Source organism: Condylostylus longicornis, unplaced genomic scaffold, assembly GCF_029603195.1.
Source record: "Condylostylus longicornis isolate FDR11 unplaced genomic scaffold, ASM2960319v2 ptg000031l, whole genome shotgun sequence".
Lineage (NCBI taxonomy): Eukaryota > Metazoa > Arthropoda > Insecta > Diptera > Dolichopodidae > Condylostylus > Condylostylus longicornis.
This window is the reverse complement of record NW_026578000.1, coordinates 261,518-279,892: the sequence shown is the minus strand read 5'-3', so window position 1 is coordinate 279,892 and position 18,375 is coordinate 261,518. Positions and strand designations below refer to the sequence as shown.

Genomic DNA, 18,375 nt, shown 5'->3' with positions numbered 1-18,375 from the left:
ATTTCAATATTATTATTATTAAACATAAAAATTCAGCCATACTTACATAAGTGAACGTGTTCATAAATGAGGCTTTATACTTAGTACTTTATCAAATAGCATTTCCTGTGATTCATAGTTCATCTCTTCTATAAAAAAAATGAAAAATGTACAGATTTTGCAATTTTACTAATTACATTTTTTTTTAAATTTTATAGTGATTATTTTAAATTCTTTTTTAATTGTAACAATATAATTGTATAATAAAATCGATAGATTCCACAAACCAAATTTTATTACATATACGAAACTATGCAAATATTATATGCAGTCATTGCATTAATAGCATTTAATTATGTGTGATGTATATAGAACTGTATGTGCATACTTCTTTCAAATATATACATACATGTAATGTATGCATATAATTTAAAGGAGTCGTTAAAGGTTAACTTAAACAGTTGAACATGTAAGCTATCTACCATATATAAAAAACTGATTGCATGCATATTGGCTGTATAACTAAATTAAATAAACTATATACATAATGTTTTATAATACTGTAAATATATATATATTTTAATCACATAAATTGAATGTATATTGTTGTCTTTCTTACTATTATATACATACATATATACATATATTGAATTATCGCAATTTTCTTTTTTAATTTAAAATTCTATTGTATAAAATATTAATTTAATTAATTAAAATAAGTTATAAAATATATAAATTCAATTAAAAAAAAAAAAAAACAAAAAATTGCCATTAAATTTGTACGAGTATTAAAAAAAAAATTTAAGAGAATTCACAAGATTATATTGAATTAGAACATCAAAAATATTTAAATTTTTAGAAAACAATAGAAGATTCAGAATCGATTTTATACTTGTTAATATCGATTTAAGTGAGTAATGGCGATAATCTCTTATTGTGAAAACAGAACAAAAGCGGTGAACGGCAACGGCGGACGTTATCCGTTGTTAACCAAGAACGACAGTGTGATGGTAAAATGGACTATTAAATATTTTGCATATAAAGGCTCACACATATGATGATATTAAAAAAACCGCAAGCGGTAAAATAAGATTTCAGGCTATTTAGTGTATTTTATATTAATTTTGGCATTTCGACACGGAAAGTCCCTTTTGTCTAGCTTTTAATATCAAAGTCAAATAGGTATATATCACAGCAGTGATATATATTTGATTTTGATAGTCGACTTGGTTGGAGAAATCATCTTCCATAATAGAGCAAGATATTGAATCAATTTATTAGAGGCGGATTTGATTTAAATAATCAAAACTGATAAAAACTATAAAAAAATTTATATTTTACGCATTTTATTAAAAAAAGTAAAAATTTACAATTTAATAATAAATAAAATCAATAAATAAATATTGGAAATAATAATAAAAAAATAATAATATTTCTGCATAATAGTTCTTTTTTTCTTTTTTTTTTGCTTTTTACATAAATTTGAATGTTCCCATTTATAAAGTCCATGTAAATATTTTTTTTATTTTTCCAAGAATTCTTGTTATTTTCTAAACAATTGTTATATTATGTAAATAAATATGTAGGTACAATAACCTAAAATCGTAACCAATTGAGATGACCTAGAAATCTACAAATAAAATAACAAGACTATTATAAGAAGACCAATAATTCTATACCAAATATACCCTAATATAAGAAAACAAGAATAGAACAGCCACAATAAGAAAATATCTTATATTTTGATAGATAAACGGAAAATACAAACATTTAAGAAGGATTATAAGAAATTTAAGTAAGAAGGTAAAACTTATTATTTGTATAATAAAAGGAAATAATTCTGAAGAATAAATTAAAAATCGGAAATACAAAATAAAATAGAACCAATAAATAAAAGAACAAAAAACCAATCACGCTAAAATTAATTTTTTTCTTCCTCTCTCTTATTTTGTCCTTTACAATTCTATCATTTACTGAGAATACCTAAAAATATAAAAAGGAAAAAAAAGCAAAAAATGTCAAAGCCAGTGTTAGCAAGGTAAAAAAAAGAAGAAAAAATTGGAAAAACAAATATTAAGCAAATGACGGAACTGCTGATGAAACCTTACAACAGGTTGATGTTTCCAAGTGTAACTAAAATGTATAAGCTGGTATAAGTAAACTAAGTACATATTTTTAATACAGTGAATTCCCTATATATTGTACAAGAGATATACGAGAATTTATTAACATTAAAAAGGAGATGAAAAGGCCCTTTATTTGATCAAGAAATTTTTGATCAAATTAAATTTGAAAATTTCTTTGTTACTTTACGTATATAAATGCATATATGTTATATATTGGCTAGTCAGAAAAAGATTGGACAAAGAACGTAGTTGTCAATATTTTGGCGAATTTTTTGGCTAATTGTCAATATTTTATTATTTATTTGAATTTTTGCATTATAAATTTTTATGAGAATTAAAAAGTAACATAAAATAAGCAAAAAAATAATTTTATAAAAAAACTCTTACAATTTTACAAACATACTATAATTTTGTAGTAAATAAAATTTCTAGTGCGTTGCAATTCCTATATATATATATATACAGATGTCGTTATTAAAAACGCCATACCGCTTGCGACTGCGAACTGGCAACGCAGCATGTTATAGAACACAATTTTAAACTTCACGGTGAGCGTTTGAAAGTGATAGCATACTACAGTGACAACATGAACGTGCGACAGCGCATTTATTTTCTTAGAGAAACTGTATTTATAGTAAAACTAATTATATATCGAGAATTTACTGTATAAAAGTCATCCTATATATTTATCAATAAATATTGAAAAAAATATATAAATTATTATCTATTTATATCAAATATATAAAAAAAAAATATATTGTTTTACAATGATGACTATATATACTATGAAAATAATCACTACTAATTGAATAAAAGAAAAGACTATAAAGGGAAGGTCATTTAAAAAAATATATTCAAATTAATTTCCGACGTTAAAACGTATCATTTACGGCTGTTTTGACGATTTTTTTTTCAAAATACATAAAAAAATTTTTAATTTTTTTTTTTTCATTCCCAAACATTATTTGCAAACTTAAAGTTGTTCCGAGAAATTAAAACCAACTATTTTACAAAACAAAAAAAAAATATATAGTATAACACATTATTAGTAAATATATTTTTTATTTTATAATTATATAAAATTTAAAAATTAATTTTTATTTTTAAAATGTGCATTTAATTTATTTTTTAGGAATAAGCAATTATAGTGAAAATAAAAATTAATTTATTTTAAAATTTCATTTAATTTAATTAATTGAAAATTTTTATAATATTTTAAATAAAGTGTGAATATATTAAATTAAAAATTTAAAAAAAAAAAACTTATTATTTTACAGTTATTCAATTATCAATTAAGAAACGAAAAAAAAAAAATAATTCAAAATGGTTGTTAATTTCAAAGTTTTCAAAAAATGTTCGCCAAATAATCGCCTAACCCTTTATATGGCAAAACGAGAATTTGTGGATTCTGTATCTGCAGTTGAACCAATTGGTGAGTAGATTTGTATAAATGAGGTGTATACAAATTAAAATTCCTCCACTTTATGTCATTGTTAAATAAGTCACTGTTATTTGATAGGGTATAGGAATTAAAATATTTTAGATATTTCACTTTATAGATGGCACTTTTGTTTCAACGTTCTTATATGTTATTATTAAAATTTTCATAATTTAAAATTTAAAACTAAAAACTTTTTCTTTATACTTAAGCTCGTGTGAGAAGGAAATTGCAAAATAAAAGCAATAAGAAAAAACATTATTCCCTAAATTATTAAAAAGGATATTTTTAAAAGGAAAGGATACTAAATACACATTCATATAAAAAAAGCTATACGATAGCTATACGTAGATATACAAATTTTTTTTAATGGGCGAAAATGTCTCTTAGCTGTTTTCCCATTTCCAGAATTTTTTATAAGTTTTTATTGTTTTATTTTTTTCGTTTTCGCTTGTACACTTTTCTAAATTTCTCTTTTGAGATCAATTAATAATTTCTTTTTTATATATTAAATAAATTTTAATATTATGAAAATATTTTTATATTTTATATTTATCAATTTTATTTCCAAATTGTCTTCATATTTTATTTTACACTTCAGCTGATGTAAAATAAATTAAACTGAAAAATTGTGATGGTTTCGAAAAAAAAAATTAATTGTTTTGAAAATTCGTGGATGTTTACAGTGTTAAATTATAATTTTTTATGCACTCATCACGTATACAATTCGTAACAGCTGCATACATGAGTTAAATAATTGTATTTCAATATATGTATATGGAGAGAAAACATAACGGGAAGGTTAATTACAGTTCGGATACATTCAAAAATATTAAGATCTATGTCCGTAGTAAAATATATTGTTTCAAATGGATTTAGGCAATTTTTCAAATCTAATATTCAAATATTCTCAATAATAACTCTATTTAAATATTTTAATATTTTAAAATTGTCTACTTAAAATTACAAAAGATTATCTATTTATAATTATTGAAAATTATTTTGACTTAAGAATAATACTTGCCGCTCTATCTATTGTGAAATTTTAATATTTTGTTTTAATTAAACAGTTTTTATACTTTTGTTTCATAGATGGCAATAACGATGTTAGGAATAAAATTATATCTAATGTCATTTTTGTGGAATATTATTTTGAATATTTCATTTTCATTATTTTAAATTTATAATGTTAACAAAATTTTGTTTTTTATTTCTAAATTAGAAAAATTGTGAAAAAATAAATAACAAAACATTTAATATTATAATTTAAAAGCTGTTTTTTTATACATCTATTATTTCAGATGGCATCGTTGTATTGGATGATGAATATGTTAAATATAATAGAAAAGTTTATGCGCAATTAATTTGTAATTTTCGTTATGGACGTGAAGAAGATGAAGTTATGGGATTAAATTTCCAAAAAGAATTAACATTAGATTCAGTACAAATTCATCCACAGCAAAAAGTTGATATAAATTTAACAAAAACTCAAGATCGTTTATTAAAAAAATTGGGTCAAAATGCATTCCCATTTATATTGAAAATGTCACCAAATTGTCCAGCTTCAATAACATTACAACAGAAAGCTGATGATACAAGTGAACCATGTGGTGTGCAATATTATGTTAAAATATTTGCTGGTGATAATGAAGTTGATCGTTCCCATAAACGTAGTACTGTTTCTTTGGCAATACGTAAAGTGCAATATGCACCAACAAAACAAGGTATACAACCATGTACAGTTGTACGTAAAGACTTTTTATTATCACCTGGTGAATTAGAATTGGAAGTAACTTTAGATAAACAATTGTATCATCATGGTGAAAAAATTGCAATTAATTTATGTGTACGGAATAATTCGAATAAGGTACATAAATAAATAAAGGAAAAATAAATAGAGGAAATTTTATTATATTCGTGGTTTTTAGGTGGTGAAAAAAATTAAGGTAATGGTACAACAGGGTGTTGATGTTGTACTATTTCAAAATGGTCAATTTAGGAATACTATAGCATCGTCAGAAACAACTGAAGGTTGTCCAATACAACCAGGATCAAGTGTACAAAAAGTAATGTATTTGGTACCGACTTTGATTTCAAATCAAAATCGTTTTGGTATCGCTGTTGAAGGTCAAATTAAAAAACGTGAAACTTATTTAGCTTCAACTACATTGTAAGTATTTTCATATATTTCTAAAGTTTAACATAATAATAAGTTCTAGTATGTGATATATAATTAAAATGTCAGTACGAATTGGTATATTTAACGTATTTCTATCCCTATTAAATAAAAAAAGATATTTTTTTATTTTGCTAAAAAAAATTCTATCAAAATTTAACCAATATTTTCTTAAACGGTATACAATTTTTTAAAAAAATGTTGTACTTTTAGTTTTCCTATAACGTTGAAAAGTTTTATGTTTTAAATTTCATACTTTTGGGAATATAATGTATACATTTCATGTACATGTACCTAATATTTGTATCTTCCGGTTATTTTGATCTTTACATTCAGTATATCCATGAAAATTATTTGGGGACAAATTAAAAAATTTGAAGTACAAGAAAATAAAAAAAAAGAAAAGAAAAAATCAATACATACATTTTTTAAGTCTATCTATAGAATATGATGGTATGTAGATGTACATATACATACACGAAAAATTGGAAAAACTTTTTATTTCCAAAATATGTTTAAAGCAATAAGAAGCCAATAGGGAATAATTTTTTCAGTTCATATTTTTTTCCTTAATATTTTGTTTATTTTAATTCATAATTTTTATGAAAAAGAATGAATAGTCTGAAAGGTATAATGAATCTGTTTTTTCGCTCATATAATATTGAGAAGAAGGCATAGGTACAGTACAGGTTCTTCTATTGATTTAGTAATACGATGTATCGTACTTATGTTAGCTTAATATTGAATATAATTAAAAAGTGAAATTACCTAGGCATTTCCCAATGTTTTGAAAGCATATTAAAAAGTGTAAAGCCTTTACAATGTTCCCACAAGTGCACATAAATGCAAAATCAAGGTTTATGAAAAACCACATATATTAGAAGTATCTTATAAATGTCGCTCTAGTAAATTTTTAACCTATTTGAAAAACATCAACTATATTTTATTGTCTCATATCTTTTATTATTAACATTTAATAATAATATATTGAAATTAATTTTTTTTTTTTTTAGATTATCATCACCAGAAAATCGTGATGCTTTTGGTATTGTTGTTTCTTATGCTGTTAAAGTTAAGCTTTTACTTGGTGCTTTAGGCGGTGAATTGTGTGCTGAGCTTCCATTTATTTTAATGCACCCAAAGGTAAAATATATATAATTTTTTTCCTTTATTTATTGTTCTTTTTTAATATTTACAATAGAATAAGTATAGTAAAGGACATAATGCTGAAATCAGCAAAAGAAATTAACATCAAATCTAAAAGTGATATAAAATATTTTTTTAATAAAGAAAAACAAAAATGAAAGTATATTATTTTATTGTTAGGAATTTTTTATATTAAATACATTTACATTTGTGTATATATATTCTCCCATGTAGATAATATTGTATTATTTAAACACTGTTCTATTTTTCTTTAAATGAAATTGTACTATTTTCTAAAATTTCAAGACTCATTGTAGTATAAATGTAGATTTTTTTTTTGTCTTTAATAAAGGTTTCATATTTAAGGGTTTTCGAATTTCCAAAAACAATTTTCGTAAATACATTTTAATTTAAAATAAAAGATAAATTTAAAATTTGGAAAGCAAATTATATTAAAGAATAAATTTTTATTTCAAATATTCAATATACTTAAACAACAATTTTCATAGTACGAGTATCCATTTAATATTATAAATGCTTCAATTTTCCAAAGGAGTGCCTCTAAAAATTGATAGTCGAAATTGTAAATTTGCTATATTAATATCTTTATAATATTCTCATTGTTTAGTAGGATAATAAATAGTGTATTGAAATTTGTACAATTAGAATAAAAGCCTAACTATATTTGGGAGTAGGATACAATAAAGATACGACACTGGTTTACAAAATACCAAAAAAAAATTAATAAATCAATTTAAATAATATATAACAATTATCGCAGTTTTTTCTATTCTTTTATACATATATCTTTATTATGAGTATTATGATATTTTTTGATGACAATATTGGAAAATTGTTCAACAATTATTATACATTTCTCAATTTCATTTTAGTAAATGAATAAAAATCAAAATAAAAATATTTTTTTTTTTTTGTTTTTTTGTATAATAAAAAAATAATGTTTTTTTTTTGTTATTTTACTTTATATTTTTAGCCTGTTAAGGGTATAAAGAATATTGAAGATGCTGATGGCATGGAAGATGAATAAATCATCAAGGAAAATAATGGAAAATTTGTTTTAGTGATGGACGATTATCAAATATTTTATTTTCTGATACAAAACAAAAAAAAAAATTATAATGATAAATATGAATTTAATAATGCTGAAATCTCTTGAAAAAGCTGGACATGACCATGGACCTGATTTAAACGGAATTCTATAAAACAAAATTTCAAAAAAAAATGAAAAAAAAAAAATTGTTCACATAATTATATAAGTATATATTTTGTGTTTATATTAGTTAAATTCATAAATACCATATTAAAAAAAAATTTAAAATTATATAAAATTTAATTTCAAATTGATACACACGTATTTTATCAAATAAAAAATATATATTTATTATCAATGTGTATGTTATATAAATTAAAAAAAAAAATCAAAAATAGGAAAAAAAAATAATTATTGAAAATATTAAAAATTATTTTATCAATAAAATTTAAAACATTTTTGTTTATTATTTCAATTTTAATTTTTCTATTAATTTATTTCAAAATAATGTCTATTATGTTTATAGCAAAATTTTATATTTTATTATTATAATTTTTTTTTTTCATTTAATTTTCAATTGCATATTTAAAATTAATCTCTATAGTGTATTTTCCAACTTATTTTCATTATTTAAATAATTTAAACTAAAAAAAAACAAAAAAACAAATAATGTGTTTATACATAAATCAAAATTATATAAATTAAATACCTTATTGAAAAAATGAATTATATGTATATACAAAAATGTATATTTTCAATTTTTCAAATTTATATATGTAGTTAATTATTACAATATTGAATAGCATTATATAAGAATTTCCAAATATTTAGAATATAAAGATTCTGATACATTTTTATATAGTGGAAAAAATAAAATATAATATTAAATTTATCAATAATAATTATTACAAGAAACAAAAAAAAAAAAAAAAAGAATTTGTATGGAAAAATTTGCGAAAAAAAAAAATGAAAAAAGAAATGTAAAGATATTTTAATAAAATAATTTATGTTGAAACATCTAAAACATAATAATAACAAAAAAAATTAATATGCGTTTATTAAATATTTATGTAGCTATTCTGATGAAAGGAAATCAAATTATTATTTTTAGAATATAATTAAAAATCTGTACTTCGCATTGTGCGCTTATAATCTAGATTAGATTTTACATATTATATCAAGTGGAATCTCTTGATATAATATGTACATATTACAGATGAACAACAACGCACTATATATATAATGAACACTTGCTTGGTGGACAATTTTCATTTTGTGGTAGTATTTTGTTTTAAAGACTTTCAAAAGTTATGCAAAAAGTTTTCAGGAATTTTGGTGTTTGTTAGATATTTTAATGTCTTTATTTTATTTTAAGATATGTATTGTATATGATTTCAGGGACATAAACAAAGTTTATGTTTCACAAAAATTGTTTTCTTGATTTCTGTTCATAAGCTGATTCGTCTTAAATATAAAGGATTATTATAAAATAATCCAAATTGCAAAAGATTTTGCAGACATGCAGTTTAAACTTATTAAACGTGCTTTATATTTTTTTTTTATTGTTTTTTTTATCTGATGATAGATAGGATGAAAAATATTCTAGACCTGCTCGAACTTCAAGCAACAAGGCGACTAGCTAGAAAGTAATGCGTATTGCTTTATTATAAAAGAATTCTAGAGGACATTCCTTTAACCACGTAGACCACTTAAAATAATAAGAATATCATGACAAAAAAATTAACATAATCTTATTTAAAATTTAAAAATAGAAAATTTTTACAAAAATAATTTTAATAGTAAATTTGAATTTTTTAATACTGTAAATGCGTTCATTGTCCAAAATTTTTACGTATACACACGCTTTAATTCAATGGAACACAATCAAATGTATACCTTGCATAGGCAAAATCGATTCTGTTTAGGCAATATATTTATTCATATACAAATCCATATTAGTAAACTTAGAAAATATTAAATTAAAAACTTGTTCTAAAATTTATTTTAAAAAGCCTGTTTTAATTTTGATAATATTTAATAATTTTCTTACGACTGAGTTCAATAACATATTGGTAAAAAATCTTTAATATAAGCACGTAATTATATATATAAATGTGAATCATATAACAATGATTATATATTATTATTTTATTATTAATATTTAGTAATTTGCATGTATTTAAATAACAACAATATTGTTCTTATTAGTCATATTTGACAACTGATGAGGCTTTACGAGTATTTAGAATAAATACTCTCTTCATAAACAATATATTTAAAAAAATCTATAAATTTAGTGTGAACATAAAAATATACGAACTTATTAGGTTTGATTCTTAAAGCTAAATTAAATTTTAAATAACCGTACATATTTCCCGTTAGGAAACAGATAAAATAATTTTTACTTAAAATTAGGCTTGTATTTTATTTATAATTATAAGGCTGGAATATTTAGTTATAATTCATCAATGAAATTTGTTATTATTCCTTGAATAACAACTTCTTTTCAATTAATAGTCCATAGAAATTTTAAACTGTTACGTCGCACATCAAATTATGTAAACAATTCGAATAATTTGTCAAATGAATGCGCTATTATCAAGCATAGAACCGGAAACCAGCTATTAAAATTAAAAATTAAAAAAAAATTTTTTTTCAACTATTGTTTCTTCTTCTTTTATTTTCGTAAAATCAGAATTTTATTTACTTGTTTAATTTTTTAAACAAGTATTTAAAAAATTCTTCTACAAAATTTTAAACGTGATGTTACGTGACTTTTTAAACTACATATATGTATAAAAAACAAATAATAATAAAATTTAAATAACAGCACGCTTATCAAGAAATAAAAAAAAAATTTTAAATATTTTCGTAAAAATAGAAACAATGAGCAATTCTTAATTATTGGCTTAAGTATAATATGCGTTAATTGAAAATAATTTTTAAGGTAAAAAGATATTAAAAAAATTTTTTTCTTTTTTCAAATTCTCGTTACTATTTAGTTGCAGTGTTTAAATTAAATGCATATAATTAAACAATAATCTTGTTTTCGTTATCATCATATTACACAATATTCATATTTCGTGAATACTTTGCCTACTTTTTTATAAGAACTTCCGCAGAATTGTTTATTCAAATGCTTACATATAGTGATATTTTGCAAAATTTGCGCAAATTAAATAACTTATTATACATTATGTATTAGGTTACACAAAAAATGTAGATATGTATAAATATTTACATTTAGGAACTCTCAAATTTCATAAACATACAGTATAGTATTAAAGTAAATATGTTATAAAGATTTAATACCTTACAACATTTTACTTAAATTTTGTTTTATTATTTTATTTACAAGAATAATAGCTATATTTAAATGCATTCATCTAGGGTTAGAACGTATGTTCGAAGAATATTATAAATTTGCTATACCGTTTGTAAATAATGGTGTCGGATATAGACATAAGTGTATGTTTTTGATCAGCGTCGAATTTTGTATCGATTTATGTCTGCCCGTTTGTAAATTTCTTCGACCGTACGCGGCAATGACAAAGCAAAAACAAATTAAGCATAACTCACCAAATTTTCACAATTCATTTACAATAGTAAATTCCGAAACCCTATTTAATTTAGATGTGATTGAGAAAGTTCTTCCCGTTCAAATGCTAATATAATATTCCGTAAAGTGATAATATAATATTAAAATTTCACACAAGCAAATATACTATTAGGGCTGTTACGTAAAATAAAAATCATTGAAATTATTTGAATTCTTCTAGTCATATCTTGGAAGTCAATTGAAATTACAATGCTGAAATTTTTGATAAATTAATGATAATATGGTAACTGTTATTTGAACTGTTATGAACGTATTTTTGAAGAGTATTATAAATTCGTTAATAGGATGACAACTAAAGTTCGTACGGGTATCACAACACATGGTTGACATGAACTCGATTTTTTTCTCGTTTTTCATTATCTCTTATAATTTAGATGAATTGCGAACTTTTATATGTATATAATTTTTCTGAGAAAATTGATTGTTCTTTATTAAGTACTTATCACTTAATTAATGATATTTTTTTTGGAAAAACCGCACCGTGTACTTTAAATATCTACTTATTTACTTTATTAATAAATTAATATTACTCTTAATTTTAAATTTGGATTTTCCATTCTAAATATTTAAAACTTGAAGTTATAATTATAATGATTGCTGCAACTTCTAATATGAGCCAGTTCCTATGTATATTGACGTAATATGAAATATGAATACCACAAATTTGCATCACATATTTTTTTCATACACGTTTATTTACGCATGTAAATATTTTTTTCTCCGAATTTATTTAATGGAAATACTAAATAGTATTTGAGACAGACAATAATATATTTTAATTTTTAGATAAGATGCACATGCTTATATATTTTTTATGAATAATTGCATTAATTTTGTATGTCATATACACTACATGTAAGTAATTTTTAAAATAAAAAGACACAAAAAAATTTAATCAAAAAAAAAACTCAAAATTTACCTACGCACGAATTTAATAAAAATATTTTACTTAAACTCATTTATGTATACATATATATGTATATGTGATGGGCATAGGTACCCATGTATATCAAACCGACAAATCATATAATAAATTATATTTGTCAGGACAAAGGCAATTTATTTCCGAACCCTAATGTGCTACACAACGATATAGAGAAAAGCAATAAACTACAAATACAGTATTTTTGAAGCAATCTTTAAGAAAAAAAAAACTTTGAATTCCCTTCGCAACGCATCTTTGAAAAGGAGATTTCCAATATTTCAAACCTTTACTGAAAATCTTTTCATTTGAATTATCAAAATTTAATTGAGACGTTTTTGTTTTTGTGAGTTAACAGTTAATCTGAAGTTGCGTGACAGCTTTAATTTTTGTTCTTAGAAACATTTTTAAAATTTCAAAAAAATGAATGGTAATTTATTTATTGTTTTAAATTTTAAAAAACATAGCACTTACATAATACACTAAATCCACTTTTTGGTACCAGAAATTCATGTCGTATCTCGAATTGTCACTTAAGGAGGAAATATAATGTATGGAAACAAAAAGTGAATCAGACATCTGTCAAAAAAAAAAAAATAATTAAATTTTAATGCCGTACCAGGCCCAATGTCGCAAGCCGAATAAAAATAGTCCAAATTTTTAAATATCATATCGTAACTTGAAATATAGTATCAGAAGATGTCGTATTTCGACGGGTTAGCTATATTACTAAAAATTTCGGTATATTGCTAAAAATTTGTCAAAAATTTTATTGCATTGTGTCAGTTAAATGAATTTGTTTTGATAATTTTGATTAAATTTTGAATTTTATTTTTAATTTAATTAATTCCTAAATTAAATTATTTCAGAATATTTTATTAATTTTTGATTTAAAATTTTATACGGTATTTTGTCTTAATCAATTTTCTAAATATTATTAAATTTTTGTTTTTTATTTAATTAATTGCTTGAATTTCCAATAATTCTTTTTGAATCTTTACATTTGAAATTCTTCTTCTTGTGTATAAAAGAAAATTTTAGAAAATATTATCATTTAATTTAAAATATTATAAAATATGCGACAACAAAACAAAACTATGAATAAGTCAAAATTGGTGATTTCGATGAAATTCAGTTTAAAAATTTAAAAATTTAATAGAAAGAATTTATTTATTGTATACTATGTAAATTTTTTGCTTAAAATATAAAATCTGTTTTTTGGTTTTCATGCAAAGAATTTCTTGTTTTAGTATATTGAAGGACCAAACTGTACGAGTATAGTTTTTAAATTTTAAAATTTTCCGAATTCAATCAAATTTTGTCGAATTATAAATACAATAAAAGAAGTTATTTGATATAGATGATTAAATGGCTCATGCATACTTATACAGGAAAATAATCAACCAATTTACTCAAAATTTTACATTTAAAATCTGCTAATTAAAACTTTCGAAATGTTATCGGTTATGTGCTGTCCACCTTGAATGAAAAAATCTGAGAAAAATAAAATATAAATACAAAAAGAACTCATACATTGATATACATACATATGTATGTATATACAAATATTTTTAAAAAATTTTTATTAATTACTCTTTATGATTTATAAAGAAAAGTCTAGTCAAATTATACATATTTTCTATATAACCAAATAAATTCATTTAAGAATTCTAAATGAATTGATCAGGAAGATATGTAAATTTAAGAAGATTATGTGTTTCTACTTAATAAAATCCAAATAAAGAAATTATTTTAGAGACTTGTTTCTTAAATTAATTAAAGTAAAATTTTAAATGGTGAAGTCTTTAATTTTTGTAGAATATAGTTTATAGGTTTATAAATAACTGTGTTATATTTATAAAAAAAAAATATCACATTTTTCAAATATACTAATTGTATATTGTAAGCAAAGTATATCTACTAACAAGTAGTTCGACTCTCCGTTTACATCACACTAATGCAATCACTCACCAATTTTTGTATACAAAAAATTCGCTTAGTTAAAAGAGTTAAGCAGTATACCTTGTTATTTTCATTTTTATACACATAAGAATTTTTGGGAGAGGGAAAGAGTACGCAATAGATGTCAACCTTTTTTTTATAATGTATTTTGAAAGGCGACATTTTATTATTTGACGTATGTATATAAAGTATAGGGAAAAATATTTAGAATTTTAAGAGCGACACAATATTTTCTGTAATTCATTCCAGTTCAAGGTGGCAAAAAAGGTGTATTCATATTATAAAAAGCAAAGCGGAAAAAAGTATTTAAAAAAAATTATTATAATTTATATGAAAAATAATAAAAATAAATTTTAAAAAGACGTATAATATTAAAAAAAATTTTAAGTATTTATGAAAAACAAAATTTTTTTTTATAATAATGGGTAAACTTTATTTGAAATATTTGGGATGTAATATTGTGTGTGAGGCAAAAAAGCCGACACGAAAATTTCATTTGTTGCCAAGAGATGTGGAGAGCTTTGTTATTTTAAATGAATCTGTAATAACAATATTTCATAAAGTAATCAGTATGCATATCACCTTTTTTTCTTTATAAATTACTTTATTTCGTTATAAATTACTTTATTTTATGCATGTGTACATTCATACATGAAATTTCAAATTCTTTTGCTTTCATACATTCGAATTTTTTACCTAACTTTAAAAAATGAAAAATAAATTTTGTTATTATCAAAACAAAAATAACAAAATTTTTACTTAACTTAATTTAATTTTATTTCAGTTCAATGTTTTTGATACACTCGTTTGTTTACAATATTTTGTTTCTTTCTTGCCTACACAACTCTTATTACCATCTATTTCTAAAAAAAAATGGAATATTTTAAGAATTTGGAAGCAAGATGCAAATGAAAACTAACGGAATGGAACGAGTCGAATTACTTATTAGTACATATACTTTGATTATAAGAATACCTACATACATACAGTTCCAAAAACAGGTTATAACGATTCTAAGTATTATGAAGACTTAATTTATTATTAGTTTATAAAGCTGATTGAAATAGAATAAAATAGAATATTTGAAGGTTGTCAAGGCTATCGGTGTATTCATATACCTACTTAGTGTATGAATATATAAACGTTCTCTGCTTCTCCTGGGTCGTTACAAACCTTCGCTATTGCTCTCTGTTGTGGACCATATTTTTGTTTTTTATCCATGTGCAAGTATAACATTTTTGAAGATAGGTCTGTGCCATTTATTTTTGGCGCACCAATACCTCATTTTCCTTGAGCAACCATCTTGTGGTTCGTATCTGGCAAATGTTTCTGATGAATGGCTCATTATATTCGCAATCCAACTTTATTTTCTTCTTTTTAAGGCTTTTTTACAAATATTTTTTTTTTTTTGTTAAGTTAGGGCCAATAAATTGCCGTTTGAGCCAGTATGTTTTGCAAATAACCCTTAAACAATTGTTTAAAAAAAAAACTGCAATTTATTATTTATGATAATATATATGAGGATAGACTTTATGCAGGCGTCGAATATTGCCAACTTTCTTTGTCTTTTCTCTTTTAAAAACTGCATAAAACTTGTCACATTTTCTACTGGTTTTTCACTGATCTTTGAACGGGACTAAATTTATTGTATTTATACGGAGTGATTAAATTTTATTGACATTTATTTTGAGCCTTACCCTTGGTGCCATATTGTCACTAACAAAATTATTAAAATTTAAAAACATTTTTTATTATTTAAAACAAAAGTAATATATTTTAAATATGCAATTAAATATGTTGCGATTATTACTGATTTCCTATTCCAATTTAAATTTTTTTTTTGAGCATATAGTGCAGGACTATATTTATTATTATTTAAGGAAATATACCTAAATAATACATTAAGGAAATAAAGATTATTATAATTAGTTATTTAATATTAGAATAAAATAAATTAAAAGATAATTTTGTTTGATAATCCGTGCTGCATGTGTATAGCATATTGTATAATATTAGAAAAAATGTTCATATGGGCTGTTTAACAGCCTAATTCGTTTAGTATGGATAACTTAATTTAAATTTATGTTACCCCTTTGTTATATGCATGCATATAATTTTTGATTTCATAAAATTTATAAGGTTTGAATAAATTTTTTACCTTTAAAAGCTTAATCCATATTGTAGAATTGTGTTCAATTGAACTGAATTATATCTTTTAAAATCCACGTGTATATTCTGTTTAACAATAGTTAACATAGACCTTCAACTCGCATTTATCACTTTATATATATATAATAAATTATTTTCCTGTAAATATGATGATGTTTTTTATTTGTTAAATAATATTATAACAACAATATTGTATATAATATCTATAATTATTCACATTTACAAGTTTTAAAATTAAAATACATAGATTTGTAATAATTTCGGAAATATACTAATTATATTATGATTTTTTGCTAAAGGGAAAGTTATATTTGTATATATAGATATACAACATTTATTATACAACATATAACAGAACAATGTTTCCGCAAGAAAACCTTGATTGTATAATTACAATTTTATTTACAAATATGAAATTCAAATTATAATGTGTACTTGTGTATATTGCACCATTAAATGACATATTATACGTAACTTGTTTCTTATTGCAATAATATTTTTTATTATAATATATAGCGTATATAAAATGTTTTGCTATACATATATATTACATATATATATATTTGAAAGGATATTGTAAAAGTAATATTAATATAATATAAACGTGAATGTAACCAAATTATTTGAAACAACTTACTTCTGTTCTTTTACTAATACGTTTAATTACTTGCAAGCAGCTAATAATTATGCTAATTTATCGAAATTTAACCGAAATTGCTACTGGTTCCTGGCTTTTATTATAGCTACATAATTTGAATTCCATTTATGCCAACAAATTTGGTTGAAGATTTGAGATTTTAAAATATAAAATTGATTGTTCTTTGGAGAAATTTGAGTTTTGTAAAAAAAAAAAAAAATTTTAAAAAAAATGAAAATTCTGACTTTGACTAGGTCCATCTCGAAAACTATGGCTCTATTCAAATTAAATAAGGGCCAAAAGTAAAGAACAATCAATCACCTGTACAACAATTCTCGGATGGTTACTCTATGGTCGTATGGTTCTTAAATAATTTATATACAGAAAAAATTAATAACATTTTTTGAAATCTGATAACAGTGGCTAAAAACAAGTATTTCTGCAACCCCCCCCCCCCCCCTTTCCCCTGACTATCATTTAATTTTTTGCTGGAAATTGATCAAAGAATCATGCCTGAAAATATTTGCCACTTTATGCGAAACAACCTATATATAGTTCTTGTTTGAAAGATTAAATAATGATCTGTATATGTACATATTTAAATAAATTTAAAATATAGAAAGTAAAATGTGAATCACTTGCAAATACATACAGCAAACGTAGAATAGTACATTATAGCATAATATTGTATAACCGAACGTATGCCTATTTGATTAACATAATTTGAATTTTCATAAAAATTTTTAAATTAGTTTCCAATTTTCTATATAATATGTACACAGTGCAATTGTGTACATATTATAGCAAGTGCGTATGCTTGTATATATTAGAAATTCTAGAAAATTTTGATTCAACCTACATTTTATAAAAGTTGGTACCTATATATGTAATAATATGCATTTTGAATGGGATTAGAACACAAAAAAATATTGTTTAAATAACAATTCTATTCATTTTCACAATATTATGCCGGTACATACGTATTTATGTATACATAGAAAGTATTATTCAAAAGCTAGTACTCGTAGATATGTTGAAATTTTTTCCTGTTGAACTTGAAGTCACAAATATTTTTTTATATCATAAATGTACAATATTATAACAGTACTATTATAATAGTTAAAATTTGTACTTATTTATAAAATTAGAT

The 18,375-nt window shown here is 22.6% G+C and overlaps 1 protein-coding gene across 1 annotated transcript; it reads left to right on the top strand.

Annotated features, from left to right (window-relative positions):
• Positions 1–2,982: 2,982 nt before the first annotated feature.
• Positions 2,983–8,095, top strand: LOC129608247 (phosrestin-2). Its single transcript, XM_055519625.1, has 6 exons — positions 2,983–3,153; positions 3,383–3,537; positions 4,845–5,410; positions 5,472–5,713; positions 6,733–6,862; positions 7,860–8,095. The coding sequence occupies exons 2-6, from the start codon at positions 3,429–3,431 to the stop codon at positions 7,911–7,913; spliced, it is 1,101 nt and encodes a 366-aa protein (XP_055375600.1). The 5' UTR covers positions 2,983–3,153; positions 3,383–3,428; the 3' UTR covers positions 7,914–8,095.
• Positions 8,096–18,375: the final 10,280 nt, after the last annotated feature.